The sequence below is a fragment of the Thunnus maccoyii genome, chromosome 7 (assembly GCF_910596095.1).
Source record: "Thunnus maccoyii chromosome 7, fThuMac1.1, whole genome shotgun sequence".
NCBI classification, from domain to species: domain Eukaryota; kingdom Metazoa; phylum Chordata; class Actinopteri; order Scombriformes; family Scombridae; genus Thunnus; species Thunnus maccoyii.
The window spans coordinates 13,303,857-13,328,619 of record NC_056539.1 but is presented as its reverse complement, the minus strand read 5'-3'; the positions used below and the strand labels follow the sequence as shown (position 1 = coordinate 13,328,619).

At 39.2% G+C, this 24,763-nt stretch overlaps 2 protein-coding genes across 3 annotated transcripts; one reads left to right on the top strand and one right to left on the bottom strand.

Annotated features, from left to right (window-relative positions):
* The first annotated feature begins 503 nt into the window (after positions 1 to 503).
* Positions 504 to 6,080, top strand: mpnd (MPN domain containing). Its single transcript, XM_042416849.1, has 13 exons — positions 504 to 1,367; positions 1,923 to 2,125; positions 2,307 to 2,528; positions 2,988 to 3,087; positions 3,175 to 3,253; positions 3,355 to 3,451; positions 3,534 to 3,606; positions 3,698 to 3,774; positions 4,472 to 4,640; positions 5,303 to 5,373; positions 5,494 to 5,583; positions 5,673 to 5,765; positions 5,872 to 6,080. Exons 1-13 carry the CDS (start codon positions 1,364 to 1,366, stop codon positions 5,956 to 5,958), a joined length of 1,365 nt encoding a protein of 454 aa, XP_042272783.1. The 5' UTR covers positions 504 to 1,363; the 3' UTR covers positions 5,959 to 6,080.
* A 983-nt stretch (positions 6,081 to 7,063) lies between these two features.
* On the bottom strand, positions 7,064 to 23,778 carry sh3gl1b (SH3-domain GRB2-like 1b). Of its 2 annotated transcripts, XM_042417472.1 has the most exons (10): positions 23,383 to 23,778; positions 17,293 to 17,361; positions 16,756 to 16,828; positions 16,520 to 16,663; positions 16,094 to 16,227; positions 15,686 to 15,844; positions 12,781 to 12,884; positions 12,480 to 12,613; positions 11,867 to 11,914; positions 7,064 to 9,978 (listed from the first exon to the last, which is right to left on the bottom strand). In XM_042417472.1, the coding sequence occupies exons 1-10, from the start codon at positions 23,425 to 23,427 to the stop codon at positions 9,785 to 9,787; spliced, it is 1,104 nt and encodes a 367-aa protein (XP_042273406.1). In that variant the 5' UTR covers positions 23,428 to 23,778; the 3' UTR covers positions 7,064 to 9,784. The 2 variants fall into 2 exon arrangements, with proteins under 2 accessions (XP_042273406.1, XP_042273405.1); XM_042417471.1 differs by lacking the exon at positions 11,867 to 11,914 and having other exon boundaries at positions 23,383 to 23,776.
* Positions 23,779 to 24,763: the final 985 nt, after the last annotated feature.

Here is a 24,763-nt window from a genome sequence, read left to right as displayed (position 1 = left end):
CTTTTTCACAGGTAATTTGTTAGTCTGTCCCTCCCACTGCAGGAAATAATGGATTAATCCTGGAAGGCTACTGATGTAGCACTTCTCTCCCTACGAAAGTAACACGGAGATTATTCGACCAATGAGAATTTAGTTGGACAAGAGCATATCGACCAACTAATCGACCAGTCGACCAGGAGACTACAGCCCTACTATCTATCTATCTATCTATCTATCTATCTATCTATCTATCTATCTATCTAAAGTACCTTAAAATTTGATTGAAATACTGTACTTTTTCACGTCAAGGACCCCTAAACTGACACAAATTAGACCACAGACCCCCATCTAATCAGATTTTTGCTTTGAGATGTTTTATTACAGAAAGTGAATGAAACCCATGACCAAAATACATTCTGTCATTGTGTTACTTATGGATGGAATTATAATGAAAATAAATTATTCCTCTTTTTGCTAGGGACCCCCTAAAACCCCTTCAACGACCCCTTCCCACTTTGAGAAACCACTGGCTTATAGCCTATTTACCTGACATCTCTGCAGACATTTCCGTGGACACTGTATTTCCTGTAGTTTTCTGTTGTGTGAATACAGGCATGTATTACCACCAGGTGGGGATAAGGGGAGCTGGAACCGCTGCTGGAGGTTTGCTGCCCTCCGCAGGCAGCTTCCCGGTATATATGAGCCCCTTTTCGGACATAAAGAAGGAACATCTCGGCGGTGGTGAAGAAAACCACATTGTAAATAGTCGAGTACGGGACAAGGTCGTGTTTCAACACCACGCAAATCACTAGCCTTCACTACTTTGTAGTGTTATAATAACATCCTTATAAACAAGGACCCTTTAATCTTCACTGTACACTTTTAATCCATCTAAATGCCAAAATAACGAGTGGTTCACTCGCACGGGGCGACACTTCATCTCTCCGGAGGAAACGCAGATATATCGCCACAGCTTATGTATCGTTTACATTTTTCAGAACATTAAGGTCGTTTTTTCTTAACCCTACACGATTCCTTCACCTTTTTAGTTGTTGTGTAGTATTTTAAGGCTAATGAGCGTCTGTATAATGGCAGATAAACCGGCATGGCACGTCAAAAGAACACGGGGAGAGTGACAAGGACGAGGAGAGGGAGAAAGAAAGGGGAGGGGAGCTGACATTAAAGCAACACAACAAGGAAACTACACTGCAGAGCCACAGACGCCTTCATTTTATGTTTTTGAATAATAGCCGGAGCTAGTGTGGCGAAGTGTATCTGTGAAATCTGCCCGGAGCTCAACCCTCCGCACAGCCTCAAGCGCCCTGGAAAGGAGCCGCTTTTGACCGAGTTGGATTTAAAGGCGCTCTCCGACGCTTTCAGAGATATGGGTGAGAAGAATGAAAGAGGGGGTTTAATTGTAATTCTGAGTGAAATTAACAGAACAGGGAGCAGGCCTCTTCTTGCGGAGAGAGCCGTGTCCTAATGGGAGGTGGAAACAAAGGCCAACCGCATAGCTTAGCTGTAATTAATGAAATGCCAATTTAGATCATGTTTTGGCTATTTTTGGTCCCATGGGCTTCCTTTCACTAAAGATAGGATTGCTATCATTTTAGCATGCTGCACTTATGAATGATGCAGGCTGCCATTACAGCAGAGCTTTCATTATAAAGTCATTATAATAAGAATGATGGTCATTTACATTGACTTTAATGCTCCTGATGTACATAACTTTGATACACAGAGTCAGGTGCTTGGCTAATTCAGAAGACCTTTCACAAGAGGCCGTTGAATTAGAATAAATGAAGTACATATATTATAACATATCAAGTTTATAGTTGTTGTTTTTCTTTGCAACATTAACAATTTAACACCTACATCACTCCAGCAGACCTGCACATAATGCTGCTTGATGTGTGAATGTGTGTGTGTGTTTATGTCCTCAGGCTCAGAACCACCCAGCTCTCCACAGGTGGTGGAGGATGGAGGTGAGGAGGATGAGGAGGAGATGAGCGGAGGGGAGGAAGCAGACCTGCGGTCCAGTTCCGGCCGGGGCTCTCTGCTGACCCGGAGAGGCATCACCCTACGAGTGCTGCTGAAAGACGGCCTGGTGGAGCCAGGGGACGGCGTGCTGGCCATCCACTACCTGGTAATAACACACATCACAGCTTGAAAGAGTGAGAATGTATTTATTTAAGTGTTTTGTTATGTTGCTTTGTGTCTCGACCAAGACTGGTATGATTATCTGATACACTGACAATGAAAAGTCACCTAGCAGTGGCTTTTAAAGAAGTAAACCCCGCATACATTTCTCTATTCTGCTCCCTCAGGGGAAGAACTTTGTCGGGGACCTGTTGAATGACGGGAAAATCCGATGGGTGGAGACGGGCCAGATCTTCAACTCTCCCAGTGCCTGGGCAACACACTGCAAGCGTCTGGTCAACCCAGCCAAGAAGTCTGGCTGTGGCTGGGCATCTGTGCGCTACAGGGGACAGAAGCTGGTCCAGTACAAAACCACCTGGCTGCACAAGTACCAGCCCAGCGCAGACATGGTGAGAGGAAAACTGTTGAATCTGTAAACTCTATTTATTTTTTAATGAAGCAACTATACTGCAGAAAGCAGTAGCATATTTACTGTGTTTTAAAAATCATGACCTAAGTTTAGACCTACACAAAAAGAAACCAAACTAAATAAGTTATTTTTATACAATTCTGTGGAAAGAACATTGAGTTCTGTCAGCTCTTCTTTTGATTATGTCGGAAATGACTCTTGACACACAGAAAGAGGAAAGAAAGAGTGGAGGAGAAATAAAATAAGAAGTGATTGTGAAAGAGGGATGATAAAATAACCAGTAGTTACTATGAAACCACTTGGCAAAGGTTGACTGGTCAAACTGATCATGTAATGACGCATTTTGTGCAAATCTAAAATCTAATGAGTTATATGTCTATATCACTTTACCTACATTATCATATGTCAAATTTTTTGTTTTTACTTTTTGTGATGGCAGAGCCTGGTGAGTGAGGAGGATGATGATGAGGATGAAGAGGAAGGGAAAACAGCTGTGCAGGCAGATGAGAAGAACAAAAACACCAAACCTGGATTAAATGGTATTCTTCTTTTTGTCTTCTCTTCTAACTTTGTGTAAAAGACACATTGGTTTAAACAAGCTGAAGTGTTGATCTCGGCTGTTACAGACGTAATGGTTTCACGGAGAACCGACAGAGAGAGGATTCCTGTCAGATATTGCACCCTGGGCACCAGGGATGCTGCCAGGTAGCGGCTTTTATTCAGAGTGATCAGTGAAATGTTATGTGGACCACTTTGTTCAGCATGGAGTGATTTACAGCAAAATTGACAGTAACTTGTATCCTCAGAGATCCACACACGCTAGTGGAGCTGTCAGCCTTCTCAGCCATCAACAGATTCCAGCCTTTCAATGTAGCCGTGTCCAGTAATGTACTGCTGCTAATGGTAAGCAACAATTTAATTTAAAGGAGAATTAAGAAATACTGATAAAACACCTAAGAGACCGAGTGCTTTTTGTTCTCATTAGGATTTCCATTGTCACCTGACCACCAGTGAGGTGGTCGGATACCTCGGAGGACGATGGGATACCAATACACAACGTGAGTAAGAAAGTAACTGCAGAAAATACGCATTAGCAGAAGCTAAGAATAGAAACTTTCACACTTTCTCTTTGTGGTTGCTGTGTTTCAGTGTTAACAGTTTTAAGGGCTTTTCCCTGCCGAACCAGGCTGGCCGACAGAGACTCTGCTTCTGCTGTTGAGGAGGAGGTAATGCATGGACAGTAAATCAGCAGTCTGCACTAACAGCATGCACTCTATGCCCGCAGGAAACATGAAGGTGAATGACACCCATTTAAAAAATTCACAAGGTCTACCTGTGCCCCAGGACTGTACAGACAGTACTTGTCAACATGCATCTCTCTTTCCAAAAGCCAGGAACTGAAGAATCGACTCTTGAGTTTCCATCACTTATATAAACTATAAATGCTGCCGCTGCTGAGCTGAGTGTGTTAACCCTTGAGATTTGTGTGTGTTTCTTACTTCGAGTTTTAATACTTTCTGTTAACTAGTAACATCTAAAATTCAGTTTTTGTGGAAGTGTTCTAAGTTCACAAGCGGTGACAGAAGTGTCCTGGGATAAAGACCTAAATGTGAAATCTTTAAAGTGGTGTTCTTGCCCTTAGGCTTTGTGCACTAATGTTAGCAAAATTATAGAAACGTGTGATTGACAAACTTTGTATTTGGGACATGCAGTAAAAGGCAAACTGCAACTGCACATCAAAATTCAGCTGCACAATTTATAGATTTGCAAAATATTGTCCCAACAATTACAATTTATTCTATTTATAAAATATTTGAGCTTCTCCTGTGAACCAACAGTGCACATAATAATTACTGTTGTAGTAAACATTTATTTACTTTTACACAAGACAAATGAATATGGTTAATGTTTAATCTCTTCCAGATCTGTCAGAACCTGTTCATGCGCGGGTTGTCGCTGGTGGGCTGGTACCACAGTCACCCGCGAGGTCCGGCTCTGCCGTCTCTGCAGGACATTGACTCTCAGATGGACCACCAGCTGAGGCTGCAGGGTTCAAACAATGGCTTCCAGCCCTGTCTGGGCATCATCTGTGGTAAGTGCCTCCCTTTACATACAGTGTGGCAAGCACATCAATGAATGATGTGATAGATTATTGATCTGTACAGAGGAAATGATCTTCCACAGCCAGCTGTGAAAACAGTTCGATTAAAAAGAGACACTTAACTGTTCCCATGCAATGAGATTAAATAGTGTTGAATACTGTTGTTGAAATGCTACTTTATACATTACAAAGCAGGAGATTGAGGAATTATATATAATATATGCACAGTAATTACAGAAAGGTCTACTGCAAGGTCGGAAATACTGACATGCAAGTTGCACTACCCAAAAAATTGGACTTCATTAAGAATGAAATAAGGTAAATGGTGACGTGTCTACAAATAGTAGCATATTAAATTTCGTAAACTATAAATACTGAACTTGAATGACATTGGAGTAAAGTGTCCATACAGCAGCTTCTCAGCTGGAAACATGGGTGATGTCATTTTTCATTTTGTAAATGTCGTTTTTACAGTCGAATTAATGCTTTGCAATAAAATAAGGCAGATATGAGTCAGTGATGAATGGATTGTAATTAAATGTCAGTAAAATATCACAACTTAAAAACGTACTGTACCATAATGATTCTTGCCAAATTGTCAGCAGCAGTTTGTATTTTTTGTCTTTGCCATGACTCTTTTTTTTCTCTTTCAGGACCATATTATCATGGTAATCAAGGTGTGGCGTCCACAATAACCCCATTCTGGGTCGTTCCACCTCCTGAGGTGAGGACATAGGCACATATGTCTAATGGCATCTGGCCTACACATAGTTAATTTAAACAGATGTTTGCACTCAGGTTTCAGCTAAAGCTATGCATCATATCATCATATTCTTTCCCGCAGCAACGGTCTAATGACTACGGTATCCCAGTAGCTGTAGAGGTCACCTATGTACAGGACAACTTCCTCACCAGTGATGTCCTTAATGAAATGGTAATACAGATGCAAAAAAATGCAAAATGTGTGTGATGTGTACTGTAAATCAATATAAAATTGTCTGCTTCTGTTTATTTCCTCTACAGATGCTGCTGGTTGACTACTACAGGGCAGCTCCCGACATCGTTCAGTTCAGCCAGTACTGGTGTCCTGATACGACCATGATGGACAAGATCAAGGTAAGAGGATTTCTACCTGGCTGTCCCCTTACTTGGATCCTCAGACTGTTTTGGGGACATCACACATGACCAAACTTGTCTTGACTTTTTTTGTCTTCTTCCTCAGGGCTCCCTGAGTTGCCACGCCCCCAAAGACCAGGCCTACTCTCAGATCTTAGAGCACGTCTACAGTCAGCTGATCAACCTGCAGTGAGTGGGGATCTGCTCTGCATGTGTGCATGTGGCCACTCTGCGTCTCAAAGTCCTTCCACTTCAAAAACCTTTTTGCGCAGAGCCAATGAGCGTACAATGTAATAAAAAAAAAAAAACCTGCTTGAAAAACATGTAGATGCCTTGAAAACGCTCACCCTTGAGCAATACTTCATTTTTGATACAGCATTATTGTGAGTTCAAACACTTCAGTGACTCTGAAGGCACAAAACCTGTGAAGCTTGTATTAACCACTGATGAAAACAGAGAAATGCACAATTGATACACAAAACCAGACTGCACCAGATCAGAGAACATGAGACTAAAGAGTGTTGAAAAGCATTATTTCACAGAAGGACACTAAAAAGATTTTATGGACCAGAAGTCAGCCTGTGTTTATGCCTCATACCTTTTACAAATGGACCTATGTGCCTATCTGTGCCAGTATCCTTGCCAGATATGTACAATGTAAACATTTCATGTGTTGTTATTGCCTTTTTAGAATGAAACCAATGAGGCGTGGTTTGGGGGAAAAAAGTGAAAATGAGTAGGGCAAAATATACTACATTAGCAAAGTATGCAGATGTGTCTTGGTTTGGGCTAAACTGTACTCTGCAATAGGTTTTGTGAATGTTTAGGTTTCTCAAGTGAAATTAGAGGGTTTCAATGTGGTGCAGGTGATTACATTGTGGTGAGCAAGGTTTTTTTTTTATCCAGTAGCCTAATGAACCGGGTGTATGTGTGTGTGTGTGTGTGCTGTGTTGTGAATGTGCCCCTCTACTGTTGGGACAGATATTTGCTCCCTCTTTACCTGTACTGTATTTATTACTAACTGTGGATTGTGTGATGAACGTGTATGAAGACAGAGCAATGCCTTAAGCCTGCTGATTGATGATCCACAAAAGCATTAAAATATACACACTGGAACTATTTAAACAAAACTGTCTCTACCTTGTTGATTTCCTTCTAAAAAATATAGACATTATACTCCACTTAACAGTTTTTGTGTGTGTTTTGTGCATGAAGCCGGAGGAAAATTAAAATTTGTGCTCAGTTCAACCGTATGAAGTACATTTTTAATGTCAGAAAATGCAAATACAACAAAAAAATATTTTTCCTCTTTGTTTATTGTAAGAAGGGGGAGATGGGGGACGAGAAAGAAGCAAGTACAAATACTTTGATAATAAAGGACAAAATATTGCGGTTAAATTCGGTACTGATACCAAAAGTAAAAAGACAACTTAAACCTATCACATACATTTACAAGGCAGAATATAGGACTACATGCAAGGATTAATTTAAAATGTTTTAAGGTCTTGTATATAAAAAAATACTATAGAGAGCCAGAATGATGCTGTTCAAAGGAGCATTTAAGACTGATTAAACAAATACATAGCCCTTTAAAAAAAGAAATCAGTGGGACATTTTTTTTCAGACATGGATTAAAATCTACATTAAAAAAAAAAAAAAAAACAGTTTCCGCTGGTGGTCTGCTGACAAACCAAACAGTCTAAACAACACATATCCAGGAAACTGCCTGTAGTGTCATAAACGTGCAGAAATATGCACACATGCATTCCATCTTTACACAGGAAAGTGCCAACGGCTAGAGATCAAACCAAAAAATAGAAAAACGAAATTCTTGACCATTTGTTAAGTAGCTAGGTTAGGTTTTGGTTTCTGTATTAGTTACTGTACGGTGCGTTCCCCCCTTTCTTTCTTTTCCAAAGGCACTAAAACAAAGCTAGCAAGGACTTTTTTTTTTTGACAACAGTGTGATCCAGACAGCACCTCCTACAGTCCTTCAACTTTACCCTGAACTTTATATGAGCAGTGAAATGTAAAAAGATCACAGATGTAAACATATTAGACGAGGCCCAAAACTCGGGAGTGGGGGAAGTGTTTGGCAGCGTGGAGTGATGGACAAACACAGATAAAAGGAGGGCAAAGGTCAGACGTATGGAGCAGAGAGACTGCAAACGGTGACAGAGTACAGATTTGTCATTCACAATTAACCCCTCCCCCCCAGACAATTCAAAATCAACTGGACTGACAATAAATGTTTGGTAAAGATTCATGTTTGGTAAAAAAAAAAAAAAAACATAACCCAAATTAATCAAAATGGACAACAGCTTACACATATTTTTCCCTTGATGGTTTCCCTTTCAGTCCAGGTCTTTCCCTCATACAGGGTACGCTGGATTAGACTCCATCTGCAGGTGTGGCTAAATCCAGAACAAGAAGCCAGCCTTGTCTAGACAACCTGTCTACATCAGCCCAACGTGCCGACAAATAAATCAAATCAGATCCTTTGTGAATGATCAGAATCACAGGGTCAGACTTAGTTTCAGATAACTGCAGAGCAAAGATGAGTTTCACATTTTCAAAGACACGAGGGAAGGCAGTAACAGAGGGACAAATAGTGATGAATGTGAAAGACGGAGTCGCTGCCAGCAGCGTCGTCTATTCAGGCACTGCATGGAGTTAACGGGTGTCTACAACAGGTCAAACGACTGAAGCAGGTAAAAGAAAAGGCTTAACATGCTCAGACAAACAGGCCCATAACTAAATGAATATATGGCTGTTATAGAGTATTTAGTTTAAAAAAATAGGCGCATTGAGAGAAATGTTTCTATTGCATTTTTCAAAGACTTTTTGGCTCTGTCTCCTCTATTGAACAGACTAGCAGACAACCACATCACTGACAAATCATTCTGCATTTTTTTAGACAACAAACACGTGCCTGCTTTAAGTGACAAAAAGGTGCAACGTCTGCATTCAACTTTGGGTCTGTGTGTAATGGTGGATTAAGTCTGTCACACACACATACACACACACACACACACATATCAATCTCATTTGAGTACCAAGGTGCAATTACAACATTTTCTCACATATTCAGTAAGCAGTTCTACTCTTTAAAAACTACTGTAGTAAGTTGAGACGAACACAAATCAAATACTGAAATAAACGGGACCCTCACTGACGCCATCATCACTGACAGCTTAAAAAAAAAGAGCATTTACAAATAGGCCAATACCTGCAAATGATATAAATCACAAATCTGAGGCTAATTTAGGCCTGTCTTTCTCATTAAAAATGTGATACAGTATTATTTATTTATTTATTACTGTAGGTTAAACTAGATAAAACCACATTTTAGTCATGTGTAGTTCCATTTTTAGTCAGGAAAAAGTCATTCTCAGTCTGGCCAGCAGGTGGCATCAAGAGATGAGCTCCAGTCATTGTGGGGCAAAAAAAAAGATTTGAAATGAAAATATTAACAGTCAAGTTACAAATAACAGTAACTTGGCCTCTCCAGTCTGAAAATGGTCTGTTAAGTTGGTGACCAACCTGAGTTTTAAACAGACTGCAGTCATGCAGGAGGATGATATAAATGTGTCTCTTCAGTCATCAAACAACCAGATTTAATATAAATTCTCTGTTTTATATCAGTAATTTGTGGTAAAAAAAAAAAAAAAAAAAGAAGAAAGAAACCTCATACATGTTTTATCAGTTAGTCCTCAAGAAATGTTTTTCACTGTCAGATTACGGGTAATGATGTTTTGTGTCCATCTTAGTCCTTTTACCTTTGGGTGACACAGGTTGATACTCTGGTCTGGACTTTGAAACGTGACCATCCTCTCCACAACTCCTGATGACACAAGTGCTCGTCTGTGATGACGACGTTAAGAGTTGAATATTCTGCGAACCATCCCTTGGCTTCACTTTCCTCCCTCTGTACTAATTCTACTCCCGCTCTCCTCCTCATCCTCCTCCTCCTCCTCCTCTCCCATCAGTCTCCTCTCAGCTCTCTCGCTCTCTTAATATTAGTGTGGCAACGGAACAAGGACCTCGACGTAGTTTTGAGGGAAGAATCCCGACTGGCTGTTCAGCATTCCCTCATACCAGTTCTCGTCGATCTGATTGGTCAGGGTGATGATGTCGCCCTCGCGGAAGCCTAGCTCGCCCTCGTTTTCTGGCTCGAAGTCGTACAGCGCCTTACAGCTCGGCTGCTCCGGGGCTAAGAAAAAACACAAATACGGAGAAAAGGAGGAAAATCAGTTCATAATTTAGTAATGCGTTTATGTTAGTACAACACTAGTATCTGATAGAGTCAGATCATGAGTAACACAGCAATGCGTAACAAACTCATTAGTGCTGACAAAGTGAATCTTTGACCAAAAACCAAAACATCCTTGGACACCAGGTTTCTGTTAGACTGTTCTATATCATTTCCTCCATCTTTCCCTCTCTGTGTGACCTCACATAGATCAGCAGAGGAGAGTAAGGCTCCATGCACAGACAAACTAGGCTTTTTTGTCTCCAAACAATTTTCTCATTGTATCAAGGTTTACTCCACGAACTGCTGGGCAGGCTAGAGATGGGGAAAGCTTTGGTGGCTCATTCTCTGTGTTTTTACTCCCTACTGTATCAAACTACAGCAGCAGAATTAATGTTAACACTTTGTGAAAAAGGACAGAATCTGAAGCAATTTAATTACAATTACAAATATTTCTCCAAAGTGAATTAAACAAGTTAAAAGGGACTGGAAATCATCTCTCTGATATGACAAGTTGATAAATAAAGCGATTAGCATGTAACTTAATGTGACCCACTTTTCTGTTTGGCCACTTCAAAAATAATAACAGTCTTAATGAAATGTTGATTTTGTCTACTTCCTTCGATAACCAGTAAAAATGAATTTATAAGGAAATATAGTTGATGAATATGTGTGATGTTGAAATAGTCAACATCACACAACACACTGCTGGTGTAAGTAAATTTCACAGCAATTCAAAAAAAAAAAAGTTAGTTTCTCATTAATATGAACATGTGATATATGCAGCAAGCTGCTCTAAAGTTAAGAGATTTACTCCATATTGTCCCCTGGCTTCAAAATAATTTACACATGAAGTCAGATTATGGATGATGATCCATATACTTTGCTCTTCACAGGTAGGGACAAAAATTGAAATACAGACATACTGTAATCAATGTGTAACAAAAGAAATGTGATGAATGCTGAATGTGTTTCATAATTGTTACATTCAGAAACTCAACAAACCAAATTTGGTTTTCTACAAAAAAAAAAGAGACAATTACTACTACAGGCTACATTAGTATGTAAACAAATGCCACTAATAACTTAACTAACTTCATTAATCAACAAAATGTGTTCTAACAAGAAAAAGCCAAAATCTCACACAATACAAGTTAGTAAATAAAACAGTGTTAGAGGATGCTGAAACCAAACATTACACCTTATGTTCAGATGCTCTATGTGTCATTCAGTGTTCAACCTGCCACCTGTATTCAAAGGCTTACGACAAGGACATTAATGTAGTTGTAAGGACTGAAACATTAGTCCCGTCATGGTTTTGTATATAAACTAAGACAGGCTGTGCTAAGATCTAAACTTTCATTACAGCAGCCAGAAAGTCAGCTACAGGGAAGAAGTCAGTAACTTTCAGTAGTGTAGCTTCTGTGCAGAGCTCTAAAACCTGACTGAAATATCTTTAAAAATGTACAATATAAATATCCTGTGTGGCAATATCCTGTTGAATTTCAAACCGTTGAATAAAAAAACAGTAGTTCTCACAGTAAGAGTATCAGTATCTTGATTGTTGTTTTGTGGCCACATGTGTAAATCAAATGTGGACTAAGCCAGCATTTGCAGAGCTGAACTTTCAGCAAGTTAGATAGCAGTATCTAAAAAGGACAGGATGTGTATTTGATACACAAGCACACAATGTACATGCTATGGCACTAGACATGCACAGTAAACCACCAGTGAGAGGCAACTTACATCCTACTTCCTACATTTCACACCAGAAGCTGTGCAAGCACACTGGACCATTTCAAGACCACAAAAAAAAAAAAAAAAATGGCCCACACAACCTGTGACTCACACAATCTGGGCTTCCGAAAGGACAATCTGGCCAAGTGAAACGATGGCTCTGATGATGTCACAACAGGAAAGGGGAACAAGGTCAGTTGGAGGAAGGCCAGCCAGATGACATGACACACACAGAAACACACACACACCCCTCCCCCTCACACAGAAACACACGTCCATTTTCTCATGGTCAATGACTGGGTACATTTCAAAAGTTCAGTGCACACCTCTATTTACAAGACTAGAGAAAAAACACTGAATGTGTTTAACATATTTCTGCTCAGTGCTACTTATTGGTTGCAGCTCTTCAGCAAGCCAATATGGCTCAGTCCATCTTCTGTGTGTGTGGAAACAGCTGGACGCTTTGTTGTTGTTGGACCTCTGGTATGGTGGCTCTTTTCCACATATTTTATGATGCCCTTTTGTGTGGCTTTGAGAGTGACGCAATTGTAAGGATGAATACAAAATAATGCAGAGAAAGGTTTTTTTGTTCTCAGACACCATACGTTCTCTTTGGCCAACCATACAGCCAGTCTCCTCATACAAAAAAGTGTTCATGGCAAAATGTTGATGTTAAATCAACACCAATGGATATTTAGTCTCCATTGCAGACTACTGTATCTTACCTGAGTTACGTGAAGGTGGAGGGGCCATTGAGGTTGAGTAACCACCATTTGAATGGTTGTTGTCTCCGAAGTCAAAGATAGGTTTGGGTTTCGGTGTGTATTCACGTCTTGGTCGAGATTGGGCCTCATTCATCCTGTTAAAAAAAAAAAAAAAAGAAGATAAACTGAGTTGAGTTTTACGTTTACAAACCTCTATGCCAAATACAAAATGATGTTCGAAGATGGCGTGACTGGATCACAACCACACTCGAGCAGCAACAAGCAGAAAGCTGCACAGCTGTGTCAGGTTTCATTACTGCACCTGTCTCGAAGTTTGTCAGAAAGCTCCTCCAGCACCTGCACGGCCTGTCTGTGGTACTGCAGTTGAGACTCCACCAGGGATGAGAGCTGGCTCACCTGCTCTATCTACACACACACACACACACACACACACACACACACACACACACACACACACACACACACACACACTATAATCAGTTTCAGTTCTTCATTTCAGGCATTTCAATGGATTCAGTGGAACAGTTTCGTATTCTGGATAATAACTAACACGGTTCATAAAAGCCCCAGTAACCATATATGGGCATATATTGCACCTTGGAGATTTGCAGATATGAATTATAATACATATTTTACAACTGTTTGACAAAATAATCTTAACTTGTGGTCCACAAAAATGATCTTTTTTGGATTGCGCTGAAATTTCCTGACATATATTCTTCAAACAGTAGTAGGGAATGACAGGAAAGAGGCAAACAGAGGCATTACAGAACAGAAGGAGTTCCTGCTGGTAGGACTGGTCATATTCATGCAGACAACCAGTCCTCATTATTAAAACTAACCTCTCAATTGCAGTGCTATAGTATAATAAAACACACTTATCAGTTTAGATCTACATGCACTCAGATATATGCTCCTATGCCTCCTCACCTACAGGTGTGCAAACCTACAGTTATCTACAGGGCAAACAAATGCTTTAACTCCTCAACCCAAATAGTGATTAAATGATATAACTGTTCAATTGTAGCTATTGAAAGACGTGTTTATCTGCACTGTGCGTGTTATTGAGCTGAATGGGCGTGTTTCATTATATCTTTATAGGTGTAGCAAATGGAGTGTATGTTTGCCCTGTGGGTGTGTATTGGGCAGCAGCCCCCTCCCATGCTACAGTGATACTTAGTCAAGCTCTGCAGCGTAATAAAATGTTTCACATGATACAGCTGAGTCAATATACAGTACATCACAAGAATACTGTAGTTATCCTTTGAAATGTTCCTCATTGATATCTACATATTAGGGATGGATTTTTTTGATTTGATGTTTATATTGCTATAAGGACCTCAGAATCTGTATTTTTAGTCTGTATATAATTGTTCTTTTCCACTGTGCTGAAAGCAGTTTTATGTCACAAATTCTGTAATGCCATGTTAAGTATGACTAGCCGTCACCTGTAGAAGAACCCCTGATTTTTTGAAGTAACAAATCATTATTTTAAAGTTGGACTATACAGTGGAAGGATCAGACTTCAAATTACACTTTAGTGCAGCCATTCTCAACCACCGGGCCTCAGAGTGTCATCTATTGGGCCGCGGAGGCAGTGGTACTGGCAAATGGTTCATTTATTTTTTTTGGTAATTTACAAAGCTAGTTATTTTTATATCTAAATGTATTCAAGAATTCACATAAATAAAAAACGTCAAATTAAAATGCATAATATCAATGACCAGTTACATTTCAATATCCAATCGCACCAATCACGACACATCATTAAGTAGAGACAAACGTGTTTTGCCACTGTTATCTAGCTAGCTTTCTCTGTGGATTCTGCTTCAGAAGACATGTCTCTATCCACTGTGTTGGAAAATGAACTGATAGAACTATCAGCAGCCTGAAGCTTCAGCTCACACAAGTTGACCTTGCTTCATTCTGGATACTGGCTGCCAGTCAATATCTCTCTCTGTCAAAATGGGCAAACACATTTCTGTTGCTTTTCACCACCACCTATTTATGTGAGTCAGAGGTTTCAATTGTGACCATCACAAAATCAAAGGCAAAGAGCAAACTGAAAGCAACTTTGACTGCTACTCTGCATGTCAGCCTCTCACCAATCCCACCAAGACTTGATCTCATTATTTCCCAGAAGCAAGCCAAGTGTCTCATTGAGGGTAAGCAGAATATTTATTTTGGTCATTACAGCTGAAAGTGGCATAACACATATTTGCAGCCCAGTTTTTTGTCATGTTTTTTTCCCCCATTTATTTGGGAAGGTGGTCCTTGGAAATATTTTAACAATCAGAAGTGGGCCTTAAGTTACTAAAGGTTGAGAACCCCTGCTCTAGAGGACACAGGTCTCCATGATTTGCCTTTACAGAGAGATCGTTAGTATCATCCTACAGTGCACATTGTATCAGTTCAGCTCCGTGATGGAGTGCAGTCTGCTAGTAGGAGGCTAACGGGTTGCAGCACTGACATGGCAAGCATCTTGTACCACATCTCCAATCTGCTGGTGAAATCTACAGCAGTTTTAATGTCCTGCTAGGAGGATAACCTGCTGCCCATCATGTTAAACTGACAGCTGGGCTGCAGGTAAATGCCACCAGTTAGCTTGCCTGCTAACTGGTAGCACCAACTTCTGTTATGCTGTTATGTCAGCTCAAGTGTACTGTGTCGGTGTCTTTTTTTTTTTTTAAATATAAATGATGCACATCCTGCTAGTTATCTGAAACAACACTAACACTTCTATACAACATCAACTGTTTACTTTTCAGCTGTGACATTAGCTTGGTTGAACTGTTAGTTTGGTTTCCCACTGCAATGTCCATTTTAAACAAGGCCAAATAGACTGTCACTACTTTTTAATGCAGCTTTGCACACCTGCTTTTATTTATTTATGGAATTGTGTTTTAATGTAATTTTATGTCTTTATGTCTTTCATGGGTGTATGTTTTTATGTTGTTTGTGAGCCCCTAACCAAAGACAAATTTCTATCATTATGTGATAGACAATATTGTTTTTTGAATCTTAAATCTTGAGTACTGTTCAGTAACTTTCAAAACAGTCTTAAAAACCAACATGAAAAAGAATCGTGATAAGATCGTGGATTGTGATACTGCCTGAAACAAATCATGATATGATATTTTTGCCATATTGCCCTTCCCTAGAGGACATAAACACCACACACCAAACAGTGATAAATAAGCACTCACATCAGTCTCCAGAAGGTTGTACATGCTGGTCTCGGCCACTTCCTTTGACTCATGAAACTTCTCCAGGGCCTGTCGAACTTCCTCATCTGGGATCTTGCCCTGACGCTTTTTCTTGTAGTCGTAGTCCAGGCGACGACCTTCCAGCTTCTTTAGGTGGTGCTGAGATTGTTAGAGCGTTAGCTTAGTGTGTTTTTAAGTTATGACAAGAGTCTGTTGTAGACTTCTTTTATATATATTTTACACCTGCTCAGAGTCATGAATATGTGATCACACTCTTATATCTTCAGAAATCCGACAATTTGAAGAAATAACGAAAAAAACAAGATTTAATTTGGTATGTGTGACTTGTATCTCCTCATATTATGTAATGAAAGAGATGAATGAACTGACTGTTAGTGTGCCAGATACCTGTATCTCTCTGAGGTCCTTGTCACAGAGCCCTTGCAATGGATCAATGAAGTTCTGTTTGACATCGATGTCTAGAGAGTCTTTGACTTCTGCCATTCTCTTCATGGCCTCTCCTACATCTACTAGTGCTCCGCCTGAACCACACAGACAGAGATTAACAGCTCAATGAAACGAGTAGATTTATAGTATATAAGTACCATCGTACTTTATCAACACTGGACCACACATACAGAGACAGATGGTATCTCACAAAACCACACACATACACAAACAGACACAAGTACAATACCTAAATTAGTCAGAAAGCAGTACATCACACATACCAACCATGATCACCCAAAAACTCATAACAACAAACCCCAACGTTCCTCTTCCAGGAAATTATAATCTTTAACTACAATACGCATCCAAACACACATATCTTACCAAAGTTAGTGTCTTCTCCGAGATCCCGTCCATACTTGGTCATACACTCTCCTAGAAGCCCCTCTGCCTGAGGGTAGCCTGGGTTCTTCACCTGACCGCGGATCTTGGACATGGTGTTCAACATGGACAGTTTGGCCCTCGATGCTGTGGAGGTAAGGGAGAAGGAAGTGAAACAAATTTCAATCAAAGAGTTCAAATAATTTAGATAAACGCAGGTAATCAGGTTTTCTTCTCACCTGGGTTTGGCTGAAGGTACTCTGATGTTTTGGTGATCACATCTGCAACGGCTTTACTGGTCACATCTACTTTCTACAAGAAAACAGCGAGTACACACATCAAAATGGTTCAACAGAGCTAGTATAATCACATAAATGAAATAAAAAAGTAACAGGCAAAGGAAGTGTTGTGTTTAACAGTCAGTTAATCATTGCTTGCTCTTAAGTTCATACATAGAAAAAGTATTTAAAGAATATAGATCAGTATGTTATTTTTTATTCCCATCAAGTTTGGTTATTATGTATTTTTTTGTGACATGCTGGTCTGACACAGCCTGAAAAAAAAGTGCTTTTTGTAAGCACTCATATTTCACTTTATATTGTATTTCAACATACTGTCATTAAAGAACAAAAGCCAAAATGAATACTGGCAGTGATTGGCTATGAGGTTGTGATGTCAACACAGCAGTCAAGTTTGTGTACTGTGTAAAACCAACCAGGCCCACAGCTCTGGCCAAAGATGTTTTTCTTTTACAACCACAGAAAGATCCCTCTTACCCGTTCCAAGTCTCTGAAGTCATCATCTAGTTTCGTTCCTTCTGCACCTCCAACTTTCTCACTTACCATCTAGAGAGAGAGAGAGAAAGAGAGAGAGAGAGGGAAAGGAAGAGAGACAGAGTGCAAATTAATGTAATGCTGCTCATAAGGATTTGATTTGAGCGTTAAACAAGACTAAGCTCATCTCTAATTTACACAATCACACACCTGCTTTCTTTCTTTTAGCAAAATATACTGTATGTGCTGAATAAATTCACCCTCAAGCTCATACTGAACGCTCTGTGATGTGTTGACATTTAACCTAACTCCACAGGTGAGGTTTCCTGCATTTTTTTGACTTTGTTAAAGAGTGAATATCTGAAATTTTAAAGTAGGAAGAATAACAAATAACACACTGAGCAACAACATGAACTATGTTACACAATCCTTTTTGTTTGCACTTAGCAGGATGAAAAATGTTGGATCAGTTAATTCCATTACTTCTATCTGAATAAAGACAATGTGCTACAACTTAAGTAGACTAAAACATGTTGATTGAAAGCATCTGTATTACCATGTGAGATCCCTCACCATGTTTCTAGGCCACAGACTAAAGTCATAAAATTGAAAACAGCCCAGTATCTGTGTGTGTACAGTACAAGCATTTTTATACATGCTTACTGCCCAATTTATTCAACTTCAAGCAGTTCTCTAAGCTGTTTTTAAGATATACTGTTAGTCACAGAGAACTGAAATGAAACGAAACGGTTATTGAGTCTGAACAGCTGTAACTTTAAGATAATTAAAGTCTTGACCTGCTGTGCCCATGAGCTACATGGTTCCATATCTGAGTTTCTCCAAGTGGAATGGGCAGAAAAACAACTTCAATCACCACCAGTAAGATAATGAAGACGACATGATGCAACAACAGTCCTTGGTTGCAGAGTACTATGTAGACTCATTCTGCAAGAATAACTATGACTAGTTTGGGTTTTTTTTTCCTTATGTTTGTGCCATGAATCCAGTCTAGATTTCATTTTAGTAGTAATTAGACCAATAACTTTTACCTTACACATTTTCTTGACACTTCTGTAATAATAAACCTTTTGTCAGGCCAGGAAGTGTCTTGTTTTTGTGCATTTACTACCATTAAGCTTTGAGAAAAATTTCAACTATCCTGATGTTAATCTTTAATTATTTCACCCAACAGTATTAACAGAGAGGGTGATTCAAACTGTTTGGATGGTTAATGAAACACCACAAGAAAGTCCCTGAGAAAGGGAAATAATTGTTCAGAACTACATTTGTAAGATCTAAATTTTATACCCTGACACTACAGTAGATGTTCCTCAACATTTTGAGGTGACATTATTACTATCCCGAAACACCACTGTGCACGTCATCAGTAGGGATGGGATGATAAATGATAATGACTTTTATCGTGAATCACAATAAAAACACTCACAATCAGTTGATCGTAGTAATTTCCATTACCAGGATAATCATAAATCTGGATAATCGTGAATACCCTCAAGAGTGACTTAAAAAAGCTGTCTAGCTCACTAACATACAGTCCTATATTGATATCCTGATTTATTTTGAATTGCCACTAGGGTGATCCTACATCTTTCCAGTCATCCAAAAATCCTAAACCAGTCACCATGGCCGAAGGCTCGGCTTCCCTGTTGTATCCCCCACAAAAAAAAAACAAAAACAAAAAAAAAAACGTACAAAAGTATTCCAAATGACAGGAATTATCATGTAAGAAAAATAGACTCACATTATGTTGCCATTATTTATTCATGCCGGGGATTTATGATTACCTTATTTAAGATTGATTGTTTTTGACTAAAAAGGAAAAAAAAAGATGTGTCCTATATGTGATGCAATAAAGACATTTGTTTCTTCACAAAATGTAAGATAAAGTGATTACGGTATGTTTTAGTGCCATTTTAAGATTAAGATTATCAGGATAATATCGTGAATTGCAAATATTTTGGCCACAATAATATTGACATGAAATTTTCATATCATCCCATGCCTCCTCAACTGTGACTGATTTCCTTCACTGTTTTAACTAAATTAGTCTTTAGACAACTAAGACCTGGACTAGACTTTATAGGCATGTATAATTTGGAAAAGCCTGACATGATTGCCTTTCAAATTTAAGACAGAGCAACAGCAGTTTGAGTCATTTCCTAAATGACTCAAAACTATTGTTTATGACCTTTTGTGATTACTGGAACTTCAGACTTTCTGGGTCTGATGGACAATGCTTCTTGTAAGAAATATTTAACGGGTGAGTGAACAGTAGAGCTTGATATGTAGTCAAAGTTTGACATCAAAGCTTCAAAAATGTGGAGTAATTAAGGGTTTTTTCATCTATTTCTTTGAGGTTTACACATATAATTCTAACAAACAGAGAATGAAACACACTATGGTTATGCTTGCACCTCAGCAGCAACAGCAGCAGCTGAGAGTAACAGTCTGGGATCTTTTAATGCTGAATTTCTGCTGTATGTGGAAAGCACATGACAGGGGGCCTTGGGGGATTCAGGTCACAAGTAAAGACACAGCCTCAACCCTCAGCCTACTCAGCATTTCACTCCCTCCCTCAGAGGTAAGAAAAGATTGCAGTCTGCAGTCCTAAATTTTTGTAATCTTGTCTGTTTTTAGCACTCCTTCCTTACAATACTTTTTGGAAGGGTAATGAATGTAATTTATGATTAACCCACTCTTAGATTATATATAAGCCACAAGACTTAAGCTTTTAGTCTTTTTTGGTTTTGGGAGGTAGAAAGTGAATCCCTGGAATAATCTGTTAGCCACCAAGTACTGTTGTACTGCATTTTTTTCTTTTGCAAGTAAAAACATAAAGTCCTCATATCAGTGTAACATCACTATTTATATGCAAACAAGATCTAAAGGAATGAAGCCCAACACATCCACAAAAAGTTATCATTGGGAAGCTTTAGTATAAATAGCACATGCAGCTACACAGTGGGATCAGTCTAAAACAGGTATCTTTTTAATCATAATGACATGATGTTATTATGGTATTAGTTAACAGCAAGTGGATTATCACAGAGCCTAGTTCAAGCTCTTGCTTGGTCTCAGATGACTGAGAGATTGCAAGGCCGAGAAAGTCGAGTAATTATACAGAGGCCTTGATACAAAATGAGCTGCAAGAGAAATATTTGCATTGCGTTCTGCCGTAGCATATGGAAATCAGCTGGTTAACATTAAATGGTGGGAGAAACCACATTACTCTCACTCTGTTAATTTGTCTCACACAACAGACTTGTCTCTTAGCTGTAACACATATGTTGGCTATTTTTAAAGTCATCATATGTAATAAGAAAACATCTTAAGAGCAGGATTAAAGGGGAAAAAAAGAAAGCATTTTATCTAATACTTGTATGGGAGAATGAAATCATGTCATACCTAAGATGAGGCATTAAAGTAGGTCAAAGTCATGCAAGCTCAAAACTAGATATAAAAAGAGCCCTGCCAAATTAGTGGGACTGTGATCAGATAAAGAAAGTGAAGCTATGATAGAGATTACGCTGCCTTTCTGGTGATCTATAAGAAACTGTCAAGTATTCTCATCACATCACTGAAACTTAGTGAGTGTTCAATACTTTCAATCCTTTATTACTTCACTTTAGTGACACCTCCTGGGTCCTGTCCTTTTAAATTGTTTTCTCACTACCCTTCATCTTAAATTCAAACTATAGCTCCCTCAATTAGCTGCACCTGTAGCATACTGCCTGCTGCTTCTTACACTAATGCTACCATTGTTCCATCAGCACCCGTATCATGACTGACTGGCGTAATAATATCGAACACAAGGATTTATTGAAGACTGAGTATCGTTCTTGCAAATGAATCAAGTCTCCACCAAACTATAATATATTTTACTTTTTACTTTTGTTAGACCAATAAGTAAGTGTGATGCATGTTTTGAAGAGGCTTAGTGCAGCGTTTCTAAACCTGTGAGCTGGTCCAACAAAAATTCACTTATCATATTATGACCAATATAAATTCTCAATACTGATTAGCTGTCAGGTGACTGTTTATTTCTGGCAATTGGACAAGATGACTGGACACATGTGGCTACAGCTGCAACGATCAGTCGATTAACAGATCAGAAAATTAAACTGCAAATTATTCTGATAATTGATTAAGTCCATTTTCAAGAATAAAATGCCATGACTTGATTGTTTTAAGTTCTTCAATGTGAGAATTCGCTGTCCTCACTTGTCTTACATTAAAGCAAACAAATAGTAAATTGTGATAGACATTTATGGCCACTCTCTGGTGTTTTATAGAGTTGATTAAACAAGAAAATAATCGTCAGGTTACTGTTGCAGCCCTACATCTGGTGCAGGTATTTGTTTACTGTTGTTTGTGCTAGTTTTAAAATCTAGGTAACAACAGCAACAGCTCAACTTGTACAATGTTATTTATATAACCACTAAAAAGATTAGATAAATAATTTTTGTCAGCCGGTTCTTTGCGTCATCAATTAAAATTATGTAATGGACATCTTGTTGGGTATAACCCCACACTTAGCATAAATATTTACATTCAGCTGTGAACTGAAGCATTTGAGAACCAGAACTGTATATGTGCATCAATAAACTTATTCTTTAGCGTATCAGATACTGTCATTTCGATTCTCCATGCTGACACCTACAACTTGTATGTGTGAGATCTTGTTTGTGACTGAGAAGCCCTTGAGTCTGACATTTCAGGTTTTAAGATTTAGTGTAACACAAATTCTTTGAAAAACATTAAAAGGGAAGGCTAGACAGTGAAAAAAACAAGGACATGTGTCATCTATGGCACAGATATATTATTTCAGAGGCCAACTTCCTGCATGCCTCCAGCTAAAAGAAAATCTGAACTATGTCAAGTGTTATTGGCTCTCCTGCAGTTTTGGCAAGAAAAGCAGCTGCATTGCAGTCAAATAAAGGGAAAGCACACTCTTTACACTTCCTTCCCTGCATCATTCCTCAGGTCACTAATGCTCTTTATCTCCCTGCACCTTTATCTCCACCTTTACTGTTATTCTACATTACAGCCAGTGCCAACAGTCCTAACATGACAGCCTTAAAATCTTGTTTATTTTTCTCCTCACAACCAAATCATCAGGGATCTGAGTGTGTTCCTGACAGGAAGCTGGGGCAGAAACCAAATGTCTTTCCTGCTTAGATCAGCAGGGGTAGGAAGAAAACAGACCCAAGAATCTTTTTGCACCGTCTCCGCCCATGACTGTGAGAGCAAACCAAAATTAAAAACATTCACAACGAAGGTTCAGACACTAAATTGTGTATGACTTTTACATTTCCATGGCGAGTAATGGCAGTTCTAACGCAATGATTGTTCAGCTGTTCAGCCTAAAATGCCTTAATTATTTATGTAGCTCGATAAACAAAAGACTAACACAAAACACAGCTGGAAAATAGGTAATTAGGTCTTTCACTTCAAAGGAGACAGCGTTACTGAAATCTAATGTTCAGGTAACACTACCTCACCGATGGAAAAAAGGAAGGTATTTCTATAAATGCCCCCAAACTGTTAACTCACATGTTTCAATTTTAGTTAATAGTGTATTTTACAAGACTTTTCGTGTGATGTTTTTCACTTTTAGAGCCCTGACTCACCCGGAGAGTCCCTGAAGGCAAACACAGCTAATGTTTAACTTGCCACAGGATGTGTCTTTACTGAATCTGAATTGGTGCACTGCTGGTTAGGATAACATGAAAGCACACAATGTGAAATAGCGGTGAAGCTCAATAATGTTACTTAACGATAACTAAAGTAAGTTTACACTAATGCAAAACATGTCCGAAAAGATGCTTGTTAACTTTAACGCTAGCTGAAAAAAAGTACACAGAGTGCCAACTAAAAATAACATTGACATTTTAGCACACCGACAAAAAAGGTTTCTAATGTTAGCTTTCTGCTAACACCAGACAGCAACAGCCACATCAACAGAGCTTTAATAACATTAACTAGCTATAAACCGCCAGCTAATGATGCTAAATGAGGCTAGCTGCTAACAAATACATGACAGTTGCTAGCAAGGAGAAAAGTTTAGCAAACCTGACTGGCTTTATAAAACTGTTTCTTCAAGCCCGCTACAGACATCTTGGACCCCGGCTGTCGTCAACTTCCAATGAGGGTGTAACTAGGTCACGATATAACTTAAGTTAGCGATATAACGTTAGTTTGTTAGAAAATGGGCCAGCGTAAAAAAAACGTTTAGGAGGAATCATAGGACTGCACAGCCGTCACTCCGAGTCGGGACACGCCAACTGACCACGTCCACGTCGAGGGTGACTCTTCCCACTGTCACAGCAGTGAACGGAGCGAAGTATGAAAAAAAGAAAAAAAAAAAAACACTACAAAACGCAAGCATAAACAACCCGGGGTACGTTACTACGCTGTACTGAGCACCAAATCAGCACTGGCCACTAAGAAGAAATCAGTTTGCTGAGTTTACATCGTAAACGCTGTGTGATTCTTGAGTTGGTGCACACTGACCCCTGCTGGATGACACGGGTACACACCTGTCTGTCTGCTGCTGCATTCACAGGCCAGATGTTCCCCTTCCCAGTCTTATGCAATACATAGGCCTTTGTTATGTATAACGAACAAACCTGGAAGGCACTGATCTGCCAAAAATAATGAGATGAGATATTATATGTCTGTGATGGTTTAAAATGTGACTGGATCGACCTGCCGACGACCAGGACGGACGGACAGACAGACAGACAGACAGACAGACAGACAGATAGATAGATAGATAGATAGATAGATAGATGTTACAGCAGTCAACACTGAGATAAAAAAGGTAAAAGTAATATATACAATAACTAAATAAACTAACTCAAATATAAACAATTTGGTCAAGTGGATATTGCTGCGGTAGTAAAATGTATGATTGTCTATGGATGTCAGTATTGAGAGAAGCTGCTGCAACAGGTGGCCACTAGAGCAGCACCATCTTGCATTTATGGTAAATATTTCTACACTAGAATACTACCTACCTGTACTTAATGTGTAGTAATTTGACTAAACACACACATTTAAGAAAATGCCACAAAACTGCATGAAATGACACAGGAACCCTCCTCAAGACAGGGCCTCAAGATTAGGTAATAAATCAGGACCCGTTTTAAGTCCCTTATCATGTCAGTTTATATTGTGCTTCAGTGGTGCAGATCTCCAAACAAATTTTTAATTAAACCAGTACAAACCACTTGATACACAGTAAGCCTGGAGCTTTTGGGGTCCCAGGTCAGTTGCCAAGCTTTCCTGGTTGGTAATCCAGCCTTGGCTTAAAGAAATCAAACTGGACCGTGTTTTCTCTCTACCTTGACATCATCTAACCATCTAAATAGTTTTGATTAATTTGATGAGGGTTTGATGACATTTTCATTTGATGAGGCCTGATACAATGAGGATGGATCGCATTATTTGC

Coding starts and splice junctions, on each gene's coding strand:
- mpnd (XM_042416849.1), top strand. Junction 3,607..3,697: donor ATGGGATACCAATACACAAC/GTGAGTAAGAAA, acceptor GCTGTGTTTCAG/TGTTAACAGTTTTAAGGGCT. Junction 5,766..5,871: donor CCATGATGGACAAGATCAAG/GTAAGAGGATTT, acceptor CTTCTTCCTCAG/GGCTCCCTGAGTTGCCACGC.
- sh3gl1b (XM_042417472.1), bottom strand. CDS start 23,427: ATGTCTGTAGCGGGCTTGAAGAAACAGTTTTATAAAGCCAGTCAG. Junction 12,885..15,685: donor ACAACCTTCTGGAGACTGAT/GTGAGTGCTTAT, acceptor GTGTGTGTGTAG/ATAGAGCAGGTGAGCCAGCT. Junction 9,979..11,866: donor CTTTCGGAAGCCCAGATTGT/GTGAGTCACAGG, acceptor GTTTTTTCTTAG/CCCCGGAGCAGCCGAGCTGT.